This window comes from Apodemus sylvaticus, chromosome 5, assembly GCF_947179515.1.
Source record: "Apodemus sylvaticus chromosome 5, mApoSyl1.1, whole genome shotgun sequence".
Classification (NCBI taxonomy): domain Eukaryota; kingdom Metazoa; phylum Chordata; class Mammalia; order Rodentia; family Muridae; genus Apodemus; species Apodemus sylvaticus.
In genome coordinates this window covers 152371806-152394745 of record NC_067476.1, presented here as the reverse complement: position 1 = coordinate 152394745, position 22940 = coordinate 152371806, and the positions used below count along the sequence as shown (strand labels likewise).

The window sequence follows — 22940 nt, the reverse complement described above, 5'->3', positions numbered from 1 at the left end:
TCCTCTCTCCTCTCTCTCTCTCTCTCTCTCTCTCTCTCTCACACACACACACACACACACACACATACACACACACACAAGGATCATTAGGTTGATTCAGTTAAACTGTAGACAAAATTTTCCAAATTCAATTTAAAACACTTAAGACTTTTTATCTCTTACTTTTTTGATTAACCTTCCAAACTCCATACAATTTAAGAACAGAATCTGAAGAGACATGAAGAAAAATGGGCCTTAATAAGGCAATTACAAAAGGAAGGTTTTAAGAATGGACTTAAACTCCCCACAGAGGGCTGGGGCTGAAAGGCCGAAGACGAGTAACGCGGGTCCAGGCTTCATTAAAGGGACAAGAGCAGCAGCGTCCTTGGCTCTCACAGGCTCTTGATTTCTCCAGACCAGGACACCAGCCCCGATTTGGACAGTCATCTACCTATGCATTTGATACTCGAAGAAATGACTCACTGAGTCCCTCCATCCTGTTCCGCCCTGCTCATCACTGCTGTTACAAAAGACAACTCCTGTCTTCACCACATCTAACCAATCAGCACTGTAAGGAACACAGTCTTCTGCCACGGAATCTTATTCTTTTCTTTTCTTTTCTTTTTTTTTTTTTTAAGAGCAGAGCTATTTATTTTTGTGAGTGTTTGTCTACATGTATGTATGTATATCATGTGTGTGCCTGGGGCTCACAGAACCCAGAAGAGGGTGTTAGATCCCCTGGCATTGGAGTTATAGACTGCTGTGAACCCCTTACCACACAGGTGCTGGGAATAAACCAAGGTCTTCTGCAGGGGTAGTCAGCACTCCTAAAGCTCCTAACCACGAAGCCAACTCTCCGGTCCCATAATTACACTCTTATTGTATCTACAAACCAAACAAATCAGTAAATGACTTCTGAAAGACCTAACCAAGGTTAAAAACATGGAATCAGAGTCTTACAGATTCTGTGGTAAAAATCAAAACAGCAAGCATCTGCTGAGCAGCCACTTTTCCCCGAGAGTTTGTACATGCCAACCGACTTTATCTTAAAGGTAACACTGACAAACATGTAAGATTAACTATAAACACAGCAAGGGAAGGCAGGTGATTTGAATCCAGGAAGTCTTGAATCCCAGAAGTCTCAGGCTTCTCAAGACCTGAGATAAAGCCTTGAAGCCCTCTCCTGACATGCTGTAACTGGCTATAACCTGTCACAGAAACAGTTTCCAGTAATAACTCTTTGTCAATCAAACGCTCCAGCTTTCAGTGGTCACTTAAGAGTTCTTATCAAAATTAATGACAATCTATATAGTATCTTAACACATATTATTCTTCATTGGTTTGGAGATAGTTCGGCACTTAAGAGGACTGGATGTTCTAGAGGACCTGGGTTCAATTTCCAGCACCCACACAGCAGCTCACAATGATCTGTCTGTTCTTTAACTCCAGTTCTAAGGGATCTGACACCCTCACACTGACAGACATGCAAGCAAAACACCAATGCACATAAAATAAAAACAAATTATTAAAAAAAAATCAAAGAAGACAAAAAAAATCCCTCTGTTTAAAAACAAAATAAACACATTATACTTCTTACCCACTCCCTCACTTAGACATTTATCCTTTTCTCTTCATTTTTGTACTTACATGTGGTATACATGCATGGCCAAATATGGAAGAATACTCATGTGTTTATGTGTGTATACACATTTGTACACAGAGGCCCAAAGTTGATGTTGGATGTCTTTCCTGATTGCTCTCCACTTATCCAAGGCAGTGAGTGTCTTACCCTGAACTAGAGCTCACCAGCTCAGCGAGCCAGCCTGCCCCAAGAAGCCCTACCTCTGCCTCCCAAGTACTTGTGCTACAGGCAGCCACCACACATACCTGACTTATAAATACAAATGGGTTCCGGGGAGCCAAGCTCTGGTCCTTACACTTCCGCTGTGAGCACTTTATCCACTGAGCTACCCTTCCAGCCCCACACATTCCTCTTCTTAAATGAGGTTACTGAGACCCAAGACAAGGCCTTGAGATACAGGGTAAGGGGACACAGGTACTCTGCAATGTTTTTACTATTCAGAAATAAAGTCTTTTCACCTAACTAAGCACAAAGCTCCTATCTCAAATGATAGCTCCTTTAAGTCAGCCCTGGGGGCAAACTCCCTAATCATTAATAACAAAGCATCCCCCCCCCAATCTCACATAACCCAGAGTGAAATTACCTCCTGTCAAGGCCATTTCTTACACACGTGTGTATGCAGTAAGTATGCATGCTCACACATGAGAACACGTGTGTATAAATATATAATTCAAATGTGCATTTCTACAGTCTACATTGGAAAAAATCTGAACTTTTACACAAAAATGTAATCCAAAAAAAAAAAATCTAATAATGTATCAGTGTTATGGCCCACAGGACAATTTTATAAGTAGATCCCAGCAATGTGATGTTTGATGCTAAAATTTCTGAACAAGAAATTAAAACTTGGGCTGGAGAGATGGCTCAGTGGTTGAAAACACTGACTTGTTCTTCCAGAGGTCCTGAGTTCAAATCCCAGCAACCGCATGGTGGCTCACAACCATCTATAATGAGATCTGATGCCCTCTTCTGGTGTGTCTGAAGACAGCAACAGTGTACCCATATACATTAAATGAATAAATAAATCTTTAAAAAATAAATTAAAACAAAGTATTATGGCAAGCCTGGAGTCTAGGAGGGTCTAGTGAGGCTCCTACCTCACAGATGCTTTTCTAATGCTTACCCTACATTCCTGAGAGAACAAAACCCAACTCTTGGCCCTGGTTTTCAAAACAGAAAAGCTTTAACATTTAGGTCTCAGTAAATGCCTTCTACAAACGCTGAATTTCACAAGATTAGCTGTTCTGGATTACACAGGCCTCTAAGCACCTCTCTACCAACAATAGTTTCTTATCCTAAGGGACTCTCAAATGCTCCCCACAGGAGTCCTGAACCTTATTCACAGGGAAGTGCAAAGATCACAAATCCATTCCAGGGCTCTCCTGCACCCATGGAGAAGAGTGACTAAGAGAAGCACAGCCTTTCTGTTTACTCAACCTTTTAGGACAACAGGCCTTTTAACCAAATCCCAAGGATTGCACAGGGTGGTGAATTAGCAGGGAGACAGCTCTAGCCAAATGTCTTGATGCTCTCCGCCCACAACTTTTTCCCTCTTGAACCTCCACACAGTGGACATTTCTTACCTTTCAGAACTGGGCTCAAATGTCACATTATCAGAAAGGACTACTTTTCCTGACCATCCAACCTAAAGCAGACCTCAGGTCCTCTGTATCTCTTCTTGGCCTTTTAGCCTGACAGCAGTACTTACTAGTATTGTTTTGTCTGCTCTATCAGAACATAAGAAGATCCCCCCCACCCCCTGGGACAAACAAGGACTCCATTTCTCCTCTGTGGCCATCTCCTCAGTACCTGCTACACAGGTGCTTGACAAGTAATTAAAGATAGGAGACTGATGCTGGTGTCAACTCCCAGGCTTTTAGCTAGTTAGGAACTAGAGACTTCTGTCTTTCCATAATCCATGGATCCATTCATCCAGCAAATATTTACTGAGAAACTACTGTGTGCCAAGCACTGTCATATATGCACAGGATACCGCATTGAATAAATCAGACAAGTATCTTTGCTCTGCAGAACCTTTATTTTAGGGACCCGCCCTAAAATGAGTAGAAGTCTTACACACTGGCCAATGGCTGAAATATAGACCATCCTACCACCCTTGCAGGTGAAGCGCTCTCGGAGCCCGAATGTTCTCTAGTAAGAACATTTCCAAACAAACCTCCGGGGTTCCTCAACACCAAGTGGGCAGCTCTCTGACCTGCTCTGATCGCTCACGTGGGACAACCCCAACCAGCACAATCCAGATAAAGGCAAAACTTAAAGAGCTAGAGCTACCGCTTCGGAGACTTGGGGGTGGTGAGGGGAGGAACCAGGAAACGGGACAAGAAGTCCTGGCAAGGGCCCTACGCAGGGAAGCTGGAAAACCAGCCGTGGCTGTCACCAACTTGCTAGGTGACCTTGCGCCAGTCCCGGCCGCCCCGACACCGGCCCCCACGGGGGCAGTAAGCGGAAGAGAACGGGAGGGTGGGATTCGGGTTGGGAGAAGCGGAGGGCAGCAGGCCCGCAGGGTAACGGCCGGCGTGGGGAAGCCGGCGCGGGCCGGGCCGGGGCGGCTCACTCACCGAGCGCCACCTGGCAGGCCCTACGTAGCTGGGAGTGCTGGGGCCGCTTCACCTCCTTGTCAGCTAGGATCTTCTCCAGGGCCCGGGACACGAACATGCTCTTGGTCTGGCTTTCCTGCATGGCCCCGGCCTGCGGGGGCCGGCAACCCCGCGAGCCGGCGGTGCGAGCGAGCAGGAGAGCGAGGCTGAGGGCCCGGCGTCCCGGCCGGCACCGGCCGCGTCCGTGCGCGCCGCCCTGTCAGGAAGAGACGCCCCGGCCCCACGGCGTCGCCATGTTGCAACGCGTCACGTGACCACGTGACTGGTGGTGTCGCTACGTCTACTGAGCGTCGGTCGACCCTGTGACCCCAAGGGTGGGGGGGGCTGGTCTGGAGGCGGAGCCAGAATGGGTGGGGCCTTGTGGGGGCGTGGTCTGTGCTGCTGGGGCGGGGCCTACGCGAGTTGGGCTGGTCGGGGCGTGTCCAGTTAGTACAGCCCAGGTAGAGAGAACAGGTCAGCGACAGAAAACTGTGAAGGAGAAGAAAATGCAGGTCAAAGGCTATAGAAGTGGACAGCCCTGAAGGAAAGGTGCAGGTGACCTGAGGTAGGAAGAGAGGTGACTAAGAGCATGCGACAGATATGCTGAGAAAAGCGAAAGAGGGAAGGAGTAAAGGGGAAAGAAAAAAAATCGTGTAAAGAATCAGTGAGAGTAATAATAGCCGAGAGGAGAGAGACGGGCAAAAGGAAGAGAATGGAATGAGAGAGGTGACTGAGTAGGGACTGAGAATAAAAGATGGTCAGAAGCCGGATCCAGGAAGGGCAGGGAAATCAGGGGCGGAGAGGAGGCTCAGGGAAGTTTAGAACAAGAGCTGAGGATGAAACCAGAAGGTAAGAGAGAGGAGGTGAGAGGAGAGAGGAGGGGAGGGGACGGAAGGAAAAGAAGGGGAGGCGGGAAGGTGTATTCACAGTGTCCATCCCTTCTGGATTTGCGTCCCTGTCAGCAAACCACACCAGCCCTGAACCTGCCTTAGGACATCCGCACAGTCCTGTTACCACAGGAGAGATAGCTCCTGGGGGGCCAGTTTGTGAGCAGTAATCCTTCTGTCTCTGCCTCTCAAGTGCTTGGATACTTAACAGCGTCTTTTTGTTGTTGTTGTTGTTGTTTTGGATTTGTTTTTTTTTCGAGACAGGGTTTCTCTGTGTAGTCCTGGCTGTCCTGGAACTCACTCTGTAGACCAGGCTGACCTCTCTAACTCAGAAATCCGCCTGCCTCTGCCTCCCAGAGTGCTGGGATTAAAGGCGTGCGCTACTTAACGGAGTCTTACTAGCTTGTTTTTTTTTGTTGTTGTTGTTGTGGTTGTTTTGATATGCGTCTGAGGCTGGCCTTGACCTTGAACTCAAGGTCCCCTCTGTTTAGTTTCGGCCTGGACGAGGGACTGAGGTGCATATTTCACATACCAAAGCCGACCTGGCCTCCTGCCTCTCCTGGCATTCCTTAGTCCCTACCTGGCATGCCCTGCTCCCAACCCTGAACTTTCCAGCCCTAGGGTGGGTTGGGCTGCCCTTCCCCTATCCCTTCATTCAGAGGCTCTCAGACATTTTGGTTTCTCTCTTTTTCTCTCTCTGCCTCCTTCCTGTGAACTCGCCTGTGAGCAGCTTCCCAATAAACCTGTGTTTAATATAATCTTATCTGTCTTGCATTGGCTCATTTCACCGGCAGAGAAATAACTTACCACCCTCCTCAGCTGGCATGGAAGGAGTAAGCCACCACACCTGAACATGTGCTTTCTCAGTGCCAGTCTGTGGCAATGCTACCAACAACTCCCCCTTTTCCCGGTCTGCTTTCATCAGCCTCCTGTATGGAGGGCAAGACAGGAGAAGAAACTGACTCAGCTGGCCAGTGTGGCATGACCAGTACATGAGCGGAAGACAGGACCTAATTCCAGGGCCGCTTCCACTCCAAGGCACAACCGTACCAAGTCTGGACGGCACTGATGCCTCAGCCCCTGCTTTCCCACAGGGCTGCCTGATGCTTTGTCTCACAAGCAGAATGTCCCATGCCACCATGTTCAAATGCTCAACTCAAATATCCCTTGTCACTGTGTCCCCCAGCTGATATTTATAATAGCATTTGCGCACCTTTTGTATTTTCAGTTGGTTGGGCTCTCTGCCTGGGGGATCTGGTCCAGAGCCAGGTGGAATACGTCAAGACTGTAAATTCCATTGGTTACATGTGACTTTAACACCCTGATCCTATCAGTTCCCACATGGTCTAGTGGTTAGGATTCCTGGTTTTCACCCAGGCGGCCCGGGTTCGAATCCCGGTGTGGGAACAACAAATACTTTTGCCAGGCAGTAGTGGCGCATGCCTTTAATCACAGCATTTGGGAGGCAGAGGCAGGCGGATTTCTGAGTTTGAAGCCAGCCTGGTCTACAGAGTGAGTTTCAGGACAGTCATGGCTACACAGAGAAACCCTATCTTGAAAAAAATAAATAAATAAATAAAACACTCCTGTCAGAAAAGGGAGCCTATTTTTCCATGCTCCTGCACTTGGGCTACCCTCATCACTGACAGAGTAGCTGGGCCCAGGGAGGCCTGGTCCCCTACCTTCCTTTGCTCTCTGGGGCTACTGTGTGCTTCTCAGAAGAGTCCCAGAATAAAGAGGACACAGAGAGAACCCAGGTCTCCCAGCCTTAGCTGATACTCAGCCAACGCTCCAGGGGCTACAGCAGCAGACACATGAGTGAGGGTAGCAGGCTTGCTTAGAAAACCCACGTCGGAGGAAACAACAAACCCTTCTTTTAAGTCTTGATAGCTTGGAGGTGCTCGTTACAGAGCAGTCAATCCCTGGAATCTTTTACTCCGTATGCATTGAATAAATGAATGAATGAATAAAAGAACAAAATGTGTGATGATCTCAAAGCAGAGTACAGTCATCCAAGTGATATTTTGAACCCCACATCCCTCAGGGAGGCCAGACTGAGGCATTTAGGGGCCACTGCAAGGACACAAGGGGCAAACAAGCTATAACCCTTAACTGCTTTCAACAACTTTGTCATAAAACCCCAGGGAGGGTCCCAGGCCCTTTACAAAGTAAGATTCCCCCATGACTAAACCAAATGAAATAAGGGGGGTTCAAGAATGAGCCCCAAGGACTGTGAGACCTTGTTCCACACAATGCCCTTTAAGTCCCCAGCTCAACTCCGGGAGCACACAGACAAACTCCCAAACCAAAATCACCTCTGTCAGTCGACCTAACTGTCAGTCATTAATGTGGAAGCTCACACAGTGTCCAATACATAGCGAGCCTCCCTCCCAGTAGGTTCCTCACAACGAACTCTGGGGGAGTGCCATCTTCAAAACACATAATGACCCAATTAACTACCTCAACCCTTGAGCCAGGCTCTACTGAGCCTGTGTGGAGACTCACTGATAGATTGGGGAGTTTTACACAAGACAATAATCCAGGGTAAACTTGACATTTCATCCACCAGAGCCAACATGTGGTTCTTCTGTCTTGCCCTTGACAACTCAAATTTAGTTCTTCAGCCTTGCTGTAAGGCCCAGACTCGTACATGAGGCCTAGACCTACAAGACGACAGCTACGAAAGCAATGTAGCAGTTCTTGAGCCCTCTTAGTCCACCAAGTACAAGGCAAAGATGTTTGTGGACAAGAACATCTCTTTCTATATCCTTGAGATAGGGTCTCCTATAGCCCAGGTTAGCCTTGAACTTCTGATTCTCGTGCCTCTTTCTCTCTAAGGCTGGCATTACAGGCATAAGCTATTGTGTGGTTCTGGAGACCAAGCCCAGACTTTCGTGAGTGCTTGGCAAGTGCTCTACGGGTTGAACCACATCCCCAGCCTGAGAAGAATGTCAACAATAAATGGACAATTACCAAACTGACCCTGCTCCCCTCAAGAAAATGAACAAAAAACCCTGCAATTTACTGGCGCTGGAGAGATGGTTAAATGGTTAAAAGCACTGTCTGCTCTTCCAAAGGTCCTGAGTTCAATTCCCAGTCACCACTTATGGGTTCACTACCATTTATAATGGGATCTGATGCCCTCTTCTGGCATGCAGGCGTACATGAGAATAGAGGGACTGAAAATACTTAAATAAATTTCAAAACAAACACACAATCCCTGCTGTTTCCTTTGCCAGCCAGGTGGCTGGGCACCTGGTTTCCTCTGCCTGAATCAACATAAAGGAACCTGGCCTGTCTCACACCTTAGTCTCCTTTCTCCTGTTTCCACGCCATAAGATCTGCCATCCACTCTGACAAACAGGCCACTCCTCTACTTAAAATGTCGAGGTGCCTTCCCGACCACTGCAGAGCTGACTCTTCTATGGTAACAAGCTCGCACTGGCCCTGCAAGCTCTCAGCCTCATCCTCCATCTTGGATGCTGGGCTGCTTCTAGACTCCTCTGTGTTAACTTTAAGGGTTCATGAGTCAGGTAGTAGTGGCGCATGCCTTTAATCTCCACACTCAGGAGGCAAAGGCAGGTGGATCTCTGTGAGTTCAAGGCCAGCCTGGTCTACAGAATGAATTCCAGAACAACCAGGGCTACACAGAAACCCTATCTCCCCCCCACCCCCCAAAAAAAAGCTGGCTGGAGAGATGGCTCAGTGATTAAGAACACTGACTGCTCTTCCGAAGGTCCTGAGTTCAAATCCCAGTAACCATATGGTGGCTCACAACCATCCATAATGAGATCTGACACCCTCTTTTGGTGTGTTTGAAGATAGCTACAGTGTACTTAGATATAATAAATTAAATCTTTTGGCCAGAGCTAGCAGAGCTGGAGCTAACAGGGCTGACCAAAACAAGCAGAGGTCCTGAATTCAATTCCCTCACAACCATCTGTATAGCTACAGTGTACTCATATACATAAAATAAATACATCTTTAAAAAAAAAAAAAAACAAGCCGGGCAGTGGTGGCACACACCTATAATCCCAGTACTCTGGGAGGCAGAGGCAGGCGGATTTCTGAGTTCGAGGCCAGCCTGGTCTACAGAGTGAGTTCCAGGACAGCCAGGGCTACACAGAGAAACCCTGTCTCAAAAAAACAAAAACAAACAAACAAAAAAACAACAACAACAACAACAAAAAACAAATCCAAAAGAGGTTTGGTTTATGTACTCCTGTGCCTCTTGTGTTTCTTTAGGAAGGTGAGGTCCCCCAGGGGTGTTTTGAAGTTTGGGGTACGGTAATAGGGATTGTAAGTGCCTGGCAGATGATAAACCACTGAGCTATACCCTCAGTCCTTGTTTTACCTTTCATTTTGAGATAGATTCTCATTAAGTTAATTTAGGCTTTGAATGCAAGGTGAGTCTGGAGCTGTGACATCCTGTCTCAGCTTCCTGAGCAGTCAGGGCTATAGGCCTGTGCCATAGCCAGCATTTTGCAACTGTGTGGGGAACCGTGTTGGAAGAATTTTAATTCAGCAACATAGATGCTCCAGTCACAACCAAAGACCTAGGTCTGTGTGATCTGAATGCAGACAGGCCCTTAGTCCACACCTTGAATCCCAAACAATGACATCTAATGGAGGGGCAGACAAAGTGATGAATCAGAGAAAGATTTGACAGAATGAGTCAGAGACAAAATACACCCAACTTTCGGGAGAAAAGCTATTCAAGAACAGCACTCGGAATTCAATCGGTTTGGTCAGCCAGTTGGGAGTCAGTGCGGTGCAGTGGATTGAGTTCGTTCCTGGATTCGTGCAGTGAACTGCATGGCAGTGCAGGGCAGCAGAGGCCAGAGAATAGGGAGGACCCAGGAGATGAGAAGAAACTGCCCGAGTTAGTTTGAGGCCGGCAAGCAGAGCAATTCAGTGAGAAGCCGAGAGCAGCCAGAGTGAATCAGTCAGCTTGGAGAGCAGTTTGAGCCAGGACAGCTGAGATGAACCAGCCAGCCAGAACTCAGAAAGAACCAGAAAGGGTGAGCTTATTCTGCAGTAATCCTCCAAGGCGACAATTGTATCTGATGAATAAAAGTTTCTATTACAGGGAAATACTGTTACTGTTATAGTCTGGATGTGAGAAAGCTGAAAGAACTATGGATTACAGGCCTGCCATGTGACTGGGCAACCCTGGAGCTGAGACATGTATAAACAGAGACAGGACTTAGGAATGAAGTCTACTTTGCACAGAAGCATACAGTGTGTTTTGCATAGCTTGGGTCCATCCCCCACCCCTTACAGAGACAAGAGTCTCACATAGCCTTGAACTTGCTGTGCAGTTTTGAACACTTGACTCTCCTGCCTCCATTTACCAAGTGCTGGGGTTCCAGGTGTGCTCCACTACTCTCAGCTGTACAGTTTTACTATAATGAAGTTTTCCAGAAATACAGCTGTCCTAAGCCAAGGGAACGCGCGCATTTTGTCTGGAATCTCACAGAATAATGCTTACCACCTGTGGCGTTGGAACATGCAATGATCATGATCATGGTGTGCTTTCTTTCAGAGCATTGAGCAATCTTTACAACGTGAAGCCTTGCTGAGGGAGGCAGGTTGCTGGGCGAGCCTTGAGGATTTACAGACTGGCCTCCCTTCTCCCTGCTCTCTGCTGTGGACTACCAATGTGGTGTGATCAACCGCCAAATGCTCATGCTGCAACTCCTTCCCAGCAAGATGAACTGTAGTCCTTCTCACGCTGGGAGGTGAAACAAGCCCCTCCCCCCGAAGTTGCTTCTCCTCAGAGACTTTATCACTGCATCACTGAAACCCTGGGCCTCGTGGTTCCTGCTAGTGACTGCTGCAGGGCCTTCTGAGCTCAGCGCAAAATGGGGAACTCCCTTCACCAGCAGGGTTTCTCCTTCTCTGACCTTGTCTGGGGAGCCTGAAACCTCTATGTCCTCTACCTGTGGAATGTCACGTAGCCTTCGTGAAATTATACAACTAACTCCCTTCTCTTCCCATAAGAAACCCTTTTAGCAAGCACCCTGGATTCCTAGAATGCCTCCCATGCTAATGAGGCATCTCAGTACCTTAACCTTTAGCCAATGACCTTTGCCCTCCCTGGATATTCCTACCCCCTTCCCTAAAGCTATATAACCCTTAGTTCACCTCAAATAAAGTCTATGTGTGCAGGCCCACCCTGAATAAAGAAATCTGCAGAAGCTAAGGTCATCTCTGAGAGCTGTTTCATTGAAGATTATTGGATAAAGAGGCCTTCACCTAAAAAAGCTGTAACAGGAAGATGCTCAGAAAAGGCCTTCTCCCCACCTCTCTCCCCTGGCCCTCACTCCCAACCAGCCCTGGATCCTGCAGAACTCCATCCGTTCAGGGCTCTAATTCATCCTTATAGACCAGTGTGGGGGCATGGAACCTGGACACCCTGAGAGGGACGAAGCTGAGGGCTCAGCACCTCAGCTGGACCTCAGAACATATCCCACACACCACGGGGAGGGCTGCAGCCACAGCAGCTGGAATCCTGCCTGTTTGTCCTTTGAATTAAAATTAGTAACTTACACACTGCTTTCTTTTGGCTCATCTTTTTAAAGCCATTATCATTTATTAAAACTATGAGTGTAGGGCTGAAGAGATGGCTCAGTGGTTAAGAGCACTGACTGCTCTTCTAGAGGTCCTGAGTTCAAATCCCAGCAACCACATGGTGACTCACAACCATTCATAACGAGATCCAACGCCCTCTTCTGGAGTGTCTAAACAGTGTACTTAAATATAATAATAAATAAATCTTAAAAACAAAACAAAAAACTATGAGTGTAGGAAGATGCTATTATCCATGAGTTTCTTTTTTTTCCTTTTCTTTTTTTCTTTTTTTTTTTTTTTAGATTTGGCTTTTTAGATTTGGGTTTCTCTGTATAGCCCTGACTGTCCTAGAACTCACTCTATAGACCAGGCTGGTCTTGAACTCAGATATCCACTTGCCTCTGCCTCCCAGAGTGCTGGGATTAAAGGCGTGCGCCACCACCACCCAGCGAGTTTCTTTTCAAAATAGTTACTGGAGCCCTTTGGTTACAAAATGATGTGTACTGCCTGCTGAGACTGTAAACATGCCACTGGCTCCTGCCTGTCATGCAGTTTTTCAGCTCAGTGTCACACAAAGGGGCCTCTCCAATGCCCTGTCTGAAGCCCCTCTCTCATCACATGCACCCATGGCATCCTGTTTGCTTTCTTAGTTTGCAATGCACTTAGTTTGAAAGGATGGTGTCTATCCACTGTATATTATCTGTTGCTATATGACAAATGAGCTGAACGCCTAATAGTTTAAAATTATACATCAGGGTGTGTGTGTGGTGCACCTCTGTGATGCCAGCTACCCAGAACCCAACCAGAAGGAGAGTGAGTTCAAGGCTGGCTTGGGCAACTTGGTGAGATTAAAAAATGAACAACAACAATAGTAATAACAATAATAACTGGGTGTGGTGGTGCATGCCTTTAATCCCAGAGCTCAGGAGGCAGAGGCAAGCGGATCTCTGTGAGTTTGAGGACAACCTGATCCACATAGGGAGTGTCAGGACAGCCAGAGCCATTAAGAGAGACCCTGTCTCTAAATGAATGAATGAATAGATAATTAGAAAAAAACAAAACCAGACACGGTAGCTCACACCTATGACTCTGGCACTCTGAGAGGCTGAGGCAGGAGGATTGCTGCAAGTTTGAGGTTGGCCTGGGCTATCTAGTATGACACTGACTCAAAAGAAATCCAAATAAAAAAGAAAATGAGAGTGGGGCGCATTATTACCCCACAGTTCCTATGGGTTGTGAGTTTGAGGCATTGTTCAAAGTTCTCTTGGGAGGGTGAACTCCCAGAGGCCCCTGCCATGGCCTTAGTGGTGTGAGGTCTTGGTCAGCCCTCTGTGCAGGAAGCTGTTGACATATGCAAAAACAAGGGTGGGAGAGAGAGAGAGCAGAGAGGGAAGCTGAGGTGAGCTTCACAACAGCCCTCAGACCTGCTCACCCTGCAGACTGACAGGGGAGTCTGGGGTAGTCTGGCAACGCATACAAGATAGGTAAGGGTGCTGGCGATGTGCCCATGCAATGAGGAACAATACTTACATTCCAAACAACACAGCTTTGTCCTGGTGTACACACAATGGCACTGGAGTGAGTGACCAGTGCAGACACACTGGGGAATAATCAGGGACCATCTTCAAGGTAATGTTTCCACAATGTGTTAGCTGACTTCTCAGGCTGTGTGACTTCCACATCTTTGCCTAGGACACACAGTCGTCATCTCTATATAAGGAATGGCTTCAGGTGAATTGTCCAAGGTCTGTGAGACTACTTCAGATTCAGTCAGCCACCAGACATGGTGGAGCATTTGATCTCAGCACTCCAGAGACAGAGGTGTGTGGATCTGTGAGTTTCAGGACAGCCAGAGCTACATAATAGAGAGACCGTGTCTCAAACAAACAAACAAACAAACAAAAAATGGGTTGGAGAAATGGTTCAGTGGTTAAGAGCATTATCCGTTCTTCCAAAGGACCTGTGTTCAATTCCCAGCATCCTCAGGACAGCTCACAACTATCTGTAACTCAATCATACAATTAAATAAATGATATAAAAAAAAGAATAAAACCAAACCAAACCAACCAAACAACCCCCAACAAAACAAAACAAAACTAACAAGCCGAGTGGCGGTTGTGGCACATGCCTTTAATCCTAGCACTTAGGAGGCAGAGGCAGGCGGATTTCTGAGTTCAAGGCCAGCCTGGTCTAGAGTGAGTTCCAGGACAGCCAGGGCTACACAGGGAAACTATGTCTTGAAAAAACAAAAAAACAAAAAACAAAAACAAAATCACACACACAACAAAATGAAACCACCTAGCTATTCCAGCTTCTAAGCACGCCATGACCCAGGCATCACGTCAAATAAGCAAGAGTGATTAAGTAATAGTGTCAGTGTGTGCTCTTTTGTTCTTCCTGAGTAATAGACTCCAGTTTTCTGCTCAGTCCCCTGGAATAAGAATCCCCCTCTTCAGATTCTCTGCCGGGTTGTTGCCCAAGGATTCAGTTGGCGGACTGGGTGTCCGTGGGTGCCCTATACTCTTCTGTTGCACAGACTGGAATGCAGACTTAAGACTAGAGCTCCAGTAGCAAGGCTTTAAAAGATTTCATTTTTGATTGTGTGTCTCTGTGTGTGAGTGTAAGTGCCCCAGAGTCCAGAAGAGGGTGTCGGATCCTCATACGGTCAGCTATGAGCTGCCCAGGGCGGGTGCTGGGAACTGAACTTGGGTACTCATCTGTCCAGCTCCAGCAGCATTTTTTAAAAAGAATATTTTAAAATGTACTCTTGGCAATTTCACACCTGTATGTTGTCTTAGTCAGGGTTACTATTGCTGGGATGATCACCATGACCAAAAGCAAGCTGGGGAGGAAAGGGTTTAGTTCTATTACACATCCACGGCACTGTTCATCTAAGGAAGTCAGGACAGGAGCCCAAGCAGGGCAGAAACCTGGAGACAGGAGCTGACGCAGAGGGCATGGAGAGTGCTGCTTACTGCCTCGTGCCCTCTCCCCCCCCCCCCCGCCCCCCCGCCCCTGCTTGCTCAACAAGCTATCTATTAGAACCCAGGACCACCAGCCCAGGGATGGCACCACCCACAACAGGGTGGCCTTCCCACATCAATCACTAAGAAAAAAATCCTACAGGCTTGCCTACAGCCCAATGCTATGGAAGCATTTTCTCAATTGCGGTTCCTTCCTGAGATGATTATAGTTTGTATCAAGCTGACATAAAACTAGCCGGCACTTATATAATGTATCTAATTATATCCGCCCCTAACTCCCTCCTACCTTTTTTTTTTCTTCTCTCTACTGAGCTCAGTGCAATCTCCTGGAAAATTGACTGCTCTTGGTGGTTTCATCTCGTGCCAGTGACCAAAACTCCAGCAACAACTTTTGTAAAATAACATGGCTTTTCTGAGCCAGTGCATGTGTGTGTTCCCTGGTGGGGGTGGAGGTCAAAGGACACAGGGCAGGGTTGGTCTATCGTAATGATCGCAGTCATCCCTGATGACCTGCTGAAGCCATCTCACTGGGCCACCAGCAAGAGTTGTATTTGAACACTTTCCTTCTCACCTGGGCTGGGGCTTCACTGTGCATAAGCAACACCTCTTTGCTTTCGGTGGACTTGGGGAGAATTGTGGCCGGATTTCCCTCAGCTCAGCCCTGGTTATTTTCCTCCCAGCAGTCCTTCTCTCCCAGTGCAGTTGAGTAGTCACTGGCTCTTCTGTCTGCCTTTAACTACCACACACATCTGAGATCACAGTGCTGTTTGTCCATCTCTCCCTTGTCCCTGACAATCGGTGTTCATCGCCAAGTTGACTGGATTTGGGATCTCCTGAGAGACTCACCTTTGAGTGTCTGTGAGGATCATTTCTAGAAAGGTTTAACTGAGGAGGAAGACCTATGCAATGTCGCTGGCACCATTCCGATTATATGTAACGGAGACAGTCGAGCACCAGACCCCATCTCTGTGTCCATCCATCTACAGAGGCCTCGTCATCTCCAGAACTTGCTCCTTCCCACGACCAATGATATCCTTTCTTTTTTTTTTCATTTATTGATATATTTATTTACATTTCAAATGATTTATATCCTTTCAATCTCTAAGACAAATGAACCCTTCTACTGTTAGAGAGACAAGAAATTTTTTTTCTTTTTTTGTCCATAAATATGTGATTTTCAAATAAACACATTTTGTTAATAGGGGTTAGGTTTGAATGATTTATTTGGGTCCCTGGAAAGCCAGGCAGTCGCTGAGGAGCGCACCTCAGCTTTCACGTGAGACAGAATCCAGCACCTTTCAGATTGTTTTTTCTCCCTCTTGCCGCTGATCAGTACTGGAGTTGCCCCTAGGATCTTCCGGGCCCCTGCTTTCCTGAGTAATGTCTCCCCGTGGCAAGGAAGCCAGTCCTGGAGGTCTGGTGTCTGGGCGCATGCCTGCGCTCCCTCCCCAGCACACACTCTCTGCCTCTCTGGGTATCTGTCCCTGCATCAGCTCAGCTGCCCTCCCCACACCTTCAAATGGTGCCTTGTTTTTGTTTTCCTGGAAGAGGGTTTCTCTGGGTAGCCCTGGCTGTCCTGAAACTCCCTCTGTAGACCAGGATGCCTGCCCCTGACTCCTGAGGGCTGGGGTTAAACACATGCATCACCACTGCCCTGCTGAGAGATTTAAAAATAATGCATATTTGAGTGTCTGTGTATTGGTATGTACACATGTGAGTGCAGGTGTCAATGGTGTCCAAGGGATGGTGGATGTCCTGGAGTTGGGGGGTCACAGGTGGTTGTGAGTTATGTAATGTGGGATCGAGAACTAAGGTCCTTAGCAAAAGCAGTACATGTGTTCTCAATGGGCAAGGCATTTCACCAACGGAATTTTTAGTGTTTAAACACACCCCTCCATGCCTACTGGGGTTCAGAGAAGGCTCAAGACAGCAGTTATTACTGTGACTGGACTTGAGGATTCTGGTTTCACCACCCACTGGTTCACGCCCTCAACCATCTCAGCTGTCTTCTACAGGTCTGTGTGCCTGATTACACTAAAGCCATGTCCAGTATAGGTATTTCAGACCCCGTAGAAGCCAGGTGTCATGATGTGGTTTTTATTTTGGTAGGGCCTCTGCAGAAGACTCTGACTCTAATGGCTGAAGCAGTATACACTGTAAGATGGGGAGAAGGGAGGCTTTTTATTTTTTTAATGTGCTTTGGTATTTTCCCTGTACATCCGTGTGAAGATGTCAGATTTTTTGGAACTGGAGTTGCTGACAGTTGTGAGCTGCTAAGTGGTGCTGGGAAGTGTCTCCGGGTCCTCTGGAAGAGCAGCTCTTAACTGGAGTCATCCCTGCGGTCTCGGGAGGTTTCTCAGGAAAGTGAGACGGGTGTGAGCGAGCCAGGGACACAGGAGAAGCTGGCTTCTGAAGGGAACTCTGGGCTCAGGCTTGAGACTGCATCTTCATGTGAACACTGCCTTCCAGCCCGTCTTCACGCAGCCACTCACCTGGTGAGAACGCCAAACCCCAGTCTTCACTGACGCCCCAAATGGAATACATCAGTGGCCACAGACTGCTCCAAAAGAACCAAGACTGTGGGAGCTGCAGGCCCTCTCTGGTCTGCTAAGTTGTCTCCCAGACTCTGGGTCTGGAGTTCATCTCCGCCATCCAAGTCTGTAGGAAGCTTTGCTGGCCTGACCCCCCAGTCCCAACACGACCATGCAGACTGTCTTCTGCTCTCTAAACATCTCTTAAAAGCACCTGTCCTGGCTTTCTAATCCCCTTCAGAGCCTGAAGAAAGCCTGAAGGAAGAGTGTTTTGTGCATCTCAGATTCCCCAGGACTGGGGTATCAGCCACCTCGCCCACTCTCCAGACTCGAGACTCCATGAAGATGACCCTGCGCTGGTTTTCCCACTTCATGGTATCCCAGGGGAGAACATGCCCACAAGCTACATTTCTGTAGTCCTCAACTCCGTAATACTTTCATTTTCCACTGAAGAATGCAGGGATATTGTTGGCTAAAATGTTTAGACAGGCTGGAGAGATGGTTCAGAGGATAAGAGCACTGGCTGCTCCTCCAAAGGTCCTGAATACAATTTCTAGAAACTACATGGTGGCTCATAATCATTTGTAATGAAATCTGATTCCTTCTCCTGGCATCCTGCCTTTCCACAGGACTATAGTGTTTCCCAGAACCTACACTGGACAGCTTACATCTGATTGTAACTTGGGCTACAGGGGTTCTGGTGCCCTCTTAAGGCACCTGCATATCCACATGTATAATAGTATTAAAAAAAAATCTTAGCTAAGCAGTGGTGGCGCACACCTTTAATCCCAGCACTTGGGAATCAGAGATAGGTGGATTTCTGAGTTTAAGGCCAGCCTGGTCTACAGAGTGAGTTCTAGGACAGCCAGGGCTATACAGAGAAACCTTGTCTCAAAAAACCAAAAAGAAAGAAAGGAAGGAGACAGACGGAGGGAAGGAGGGAGGGACGGAAGAAGGAAGGATGGAAGGAAGAAGGAAAGAAAGAAATCATAGGAGCTGAAGAGATGGCTCAGCAGTTAACCCATGCTGCTCTGGCAAATGACAGGCTATGTAGTCCAGGCACTACCTGCAACCCTACTTCAACCAGATTCTGCCCAATCCCCACCAGCTACCACGCCACATCCTATCTCCATTCTGCTCATTAATATAAAGAGAGTTTTGTGAGCCAGTGGGACGGCTCAGTGGGTAAAGGATTTTACAGCCAAGCCTGATCACCTGAACTCAATTCCTGGACTCCATATGGTAGATTCTACAATGCAGAACCAGAGATCTGACTAAAAGTTCTTCTCTGACCTCTATGTACACATTCGCACACGCACAAAAGAAATACAAGATATAAAAATAAGTATAATCATAGTTGTTTTGTTTCTTAGAGAATCAGTGCAAAGTCAGGTATGGCCCATAGGCTGAGGCAGGATGTTGCCATAAATTTAAGGCTAGCCTGGGCTACCCACCCAGTTCTGCCTAGAACAAACCCTGTTGTGTACATGACGCCCCTGAGAACAGTGAGCCATGGATGGTGGTGACGGATGATCACAGAGCACTCAACCACCCATGCTTTGCTGAGGTCCAGCCTCGTCTACATCGGCCTTCACTGTCACCACAGCTCCGCTACCCGACCATGGACCGCTTTCGCCCCCTCAGGCGCACCTCATCCAACTTCTTCAGCACTGGACTGGACTTCTTGGACGAGGCACCGTAACTCTTCAGAAAGGCTTCGAACACGGTCTCGGTGTGGGGGTGCGTGCTGAGGAAGGCCTTCTCCAGAACATAGAGGTCGACGCCTTTATCTTCTGGCAGTCCTGAGACAAAGCTCAGCCCGAAGTCGATGAGCACGATGTGCAGCTGCTCCGGGGGCCGCCTGAGGAGCATGTTGGAGGTGGTGAGGTCCCCGTGAATGAGGTCCTCATCATGCATCCTGGCCAGAACCTGCCCGATCCTCCTGGCCAAGTCCAAGAGGCGTTGGGGGTCTTTTTCAGTCTCCATAGTGGATTGAATATAGTCTCGAACGGTCACCGAGTCTTCAATTTCTTCCATATATAGGCAGTTAGACGCATAGTCCACAAAGAAGACGACAGGGGCAGCTATCCCTGCAACGGACACACGTGTTAGCGACTGCGTTCCTCATGAAGGCGGCCTTCACCTGCACAGGTGCACAGCTTCTCGGGCCAACCCTACTTTGGAAAATGATACAATGTATCCGGACGCTCGCCCCGTTAAAGCCCCGGGACTGCGGCCTGAGAGCAGCCCAGGTGAGTCTGGAAGCATCAGTGCTTGCTCCTCCTTTCTCAGCCTCCTTAGGCCTGCGCTTCATAGCTGTTCCTAAAAGTAAACAGAACGAGAAGCCAGAGGACAAGCATCCTGCAGTCCGAGCAGTTTCTATGTGACGACACAGCAGGAGGCTTGGCAGGGTGTCACCTTACAGGCCTATCTTTGCTCTGGCACAGGCAGGTTCAAATCCCAGCTCCTCCTTATTAGTTGTGAAACCTCAAGACTTCCTTAGCTACTCTATGCCTCAGTCTCCACAACTGTAACATGGTAACAATACCTCCTGTTAACTCCAGAGTCTCTCCTGAAGGCCAACCAGGTTCAGGACACTTTCCTAGAAACCGGAGACCCATCAATGGGCATCAGTAGGCCCCATCCCTGTCTGGTAAAGCTTACAAAAGGTAAAGGAGCGTATATGAACACTACTTTATAACTCCACTGCCCCTCTAGGGCAGTAAAAGTACAGGCCTGTTCAGTGCTGAGTTTTCCCAGTCTCCTGGCACCTATTAACCACTAAGGATAAAAGTGCATTAGTGTTAAAGCAAAGGCCACAGTTCTGAGCCACCAAGTCAGGCCGTCTGGTGGCTGTGAAACTTCCGGCCCTTTCCCTGGTTGTGCCTCAGTTTCTCTAAAGGACATCACTTTTTCCTGGGAGTAGCAAATGGGTGTTAAAAATAAATAAGTAGACGGGAGTTGTGGTAAGCAGATCTCTGAGTTATAGATCAGCCTGGTCTACCTAGTGAGATCCAGAAAAGCCACAGTCACAATGAGACCTGGCTTCTTTTTTATTTTTTTTAAAGATTTATTTATTATTATATGTAAGTACACTGTAGCTGCCTTTAGACACACCAGAAGAGGGTGTCAGATCTCATTATGGACGGTTGTGCGCCACCATGTGGTTGCTGGGATTTGAACTCAGGACGTTCGAAAGAGCAGTCAGCGCTCTTAACCGCTGAGCCATCTCACCAGCCCGAGACCCCGTTTCGAAATACAAAACCAACCAATCAAACAAAAAAAAAAAGATTTAATGAAGTCTGACATTTATTGAATGCCATGTTAATATACAAGTTTGTATAAACCACTCACAACATCCCTGAGATGCGAACTCGACTATGACTTCCAATTATAGCCCAGAAAATTGAGGGGAGAATCTGAATACAGTCTCTCCCGTCCGATCCGTCTCCCGGAGCCCCGTGTCTCCCGTCCGGCCCGTCTCCCGGAGCCCCGTGTCTCCCATCCGATCCGTCTCCCGGAGCCCCGTGTCTCCCATCCGATCAGTCTCCCGGAGCCCCGTGTCTCCCGTCCGATCCGTCTCCCGGAGCCCCGTGTCTCCCGCCCGATCCGTCTCTCGGAGCCCCGTGTCTCCCGCCCGATCCGTCTCCCGGAGCCCCGTGTCTCCCGTCCGGCCCGACTCCCGGAGCCCCGTGTCTCCCGCCCGATCCGTCTCCCGGAGCCCGGTGTCTCCCGTCCAGCCCGACTCCCGGAGCCCCGTCTGTCCCGTCCGGCCCGTCTCCCGGAGCCCCGTCTGTCCCGCCCGATCCGTCTCCCGGAGCCCCGTCTGTCCCGTCCGATCCGTCTCCCGGAGCCCCGTCTGTCCCGTCCGATCCGTCTCCCGGAGCCCCGTGTCTCCCGTCCGATCCGTCTCCCGGAGCCCCGTGTCTCCCGTCCGATCCGTCTCCCGGAGCCCCGTGTCTCCCGTCCGGTCCTCCTCACCCGCACGGCGGCAGCGGAGCAGCGCGCGCGCCTCCTGCACTGTCCGCCGCCGGCCGAGCCGCGCCTCCAGCTCCGGGTGCCGGTAGCTCTTAGGGAAGCGGTGCTTCACCACGGCCGCGCGGCCCTGGAAGCGGCCGCGGAAGACGCGGGCCTCGGCGCCCTGCTGCAGCAGCTCCAGGCCGCTCAGGAAGAGGCGGCTCTGCTCGTGCGCCGCGGCCAGCGCCTCAGCCTCCGCCTCCGAGGACGCGCTAGCCATGCCTTTGGCTCCTTCGGACCCTGACCGCGCCGCTTCCGCTCGCTTCGGAAACCCTCCGGCCTCTTCCGCCACGAACACCGTTCCCCCAACACGCTTCACTCTGCTACTGTGGTTCCGCCTCCCGACCTTTCCCTACTCAACAGAGCCTCTCGGATCCAGCGACTTGGCCCTTCCCGAAGTTCTTCGTTCATCTCCGTGATCGCTCGGCAACTTTTAGTCAACAGCTACTCTCTGGCTCTTTCAGGAATCTTCTTGGCGATGCTGAGTTTAGGATCCTTTCTGTTGGGGATACTTTGCTCCTTTTTACTAGCATTGAAAAAAACCTTTACTTTTTTTCTCTTTTTCCCCCCTTTTTTTGGTTTTTTGGATTTGGTTTTTTCGAGACAGGGTTTCCCTGTGTAGCCCTGGCTGTCCTGGAACTCACTCTGTAGACCTGCCTGGCCTCGAACTCAGAAATCCGCCTGCCTCTGCCTTCCAGAAGGCTGGGATTACAGGTGTGTGCCACCACCGCCCGGCTAATCCTTACTTTTTTAAAGACAGGATCTCACTGTGTGTCTCAGGTTAGTTTTGAACTCGTGATCCTCAGACACCAACCAATGGGAACATACCATGTAACCCGAGAAGGAAGGACGGACTAGGCAAAGCTTTCTACCTGGTGAACCCATCCGATGGAATTGGTATGTCAGCGGCCAGCGCCATCCCTCTGAGTTCTAGTTTCCTGGTCTTCGGAATGATGCTGCCTGGTTCTGCTGGGGTTGGGTCTTATCAGAATTAAATAAGAGCCTAATTACAAGATGCCAGTGGACAGTGGCCCTCTTCATGTGACTTCTGTGTAGGTAAATCGGTCAAAGAAAGACATTCTGACCCTAACTAGACCCCAGTCTAAAACCAGGGCCAAGAAACAGAAGGCCACCAATCGCCGAGTTTGCCACAGAAACTCATCAATTGTTGGGCCAGCTCAGGAGTTGAAATCCCAGCAATCTTCACCCTGAAACCTTTACCTGGAAAGCCCCCTCCCCCCTTTCCAAGAAACTCCATATAAACCCTGTCTTCGGCTCAGTTCCCTGCTGCTTCTGGCTTAAGCAGAGGCAGCCACCCTCCCCGGGTCTCCCCGTCCCAATAAACCTTATGTGAGGTTTGTTACGTGCATTGGGGAAAACTTCCCAGGCAGAGCAGAGCTGTAACACTTCTGTAGGGGAAGCCTTTCCCTTCAGAGCTGCGACACTCACACTCTACCCTTCCTGCTCGTGGAGCTCTGTTGAAAATACAGAAGAGAAGCCCTTTGGTCCGGTTGCTATGGCGCCAGCATCCTGGCTCTGTGGTCCCTGGGTTTCGTTGATATTCATGGCAGGTCCCTTTTCGTACTTCAGACCCTTTGTGTGCACAGAGTGCGTTCTCCAGCAAAGCGCACCCAGAACCTGTTCTGTTTCTATCCACGCCCTCCCCCCCAGTGCTTGTTTGTAGCTTCATTATCATAACTGTGTCCACACAAGCCATCTCTATGGTGATC

General features: G+C 48.8%; 2 protein-coding genes and 1 non-coding gene across 4 annotated transcripts in view; 1 reads left to right on the top strand and 2 right to left on the bottom strand.

Moving 5' to 3' along the window:
* Arfgef2 (ADP ribosylation factor guanine nucleotide exchange factor 2) overlaps positions 1-4502 on the bottom strand; it is an 85939-nt gene extending 81437 nt beyond the window's left edge. For both annotated transcript variants that reach the window (XM_052184325.1, XM_052184326.1), the window contains exon 1: positions 4201-4502. In XM_052184325.1, the coding sequence (XP_052040285.1) occupies positions 4201-4321 (121 nt within the window). In that variant the 5' untranslated portion in view covers positions 4322-4502. The remainder of the gene's footprint in view (positions 1-4200) is intronic.
* Positions 4503-6440: 1938 nt separating this feature from the next.
* Trnae-uuc (transfer RNA glutamic acid (anticodon UUC)) lies at positions 6441-6512 on the top strand. Its single transcript has one exon. It is a non-coding gene; the product is annotated as a tRNA-Glu (tRNA).
* Positions 6513-18520: 12008 nt separating this feature from the next.
* Positions 18521-21529, bottom strand: LOC127686277 (EKC/KEOPS complex subunit Tp53rkb-like). The gene is made up of 2 exons (XM_052184331.1): positions 21175-21529; positions 18521-19283 (listed from the first exon to the last, which is right to left on the bottom strand). The coding sequence occupies exons 1-2, from the start codon at positions 21428-21430 to the stop codon at positions 18805-18807; spliced, it is 735 nt and encodes a 244-aa protein (XP_052040291.1). The 5' UTR covers positions 21431-21529; the 3' UTR covers positions 18521-18804.
* Between the last annotated feature and the right edge of the window lie 1411 nt (positions 21530-22940).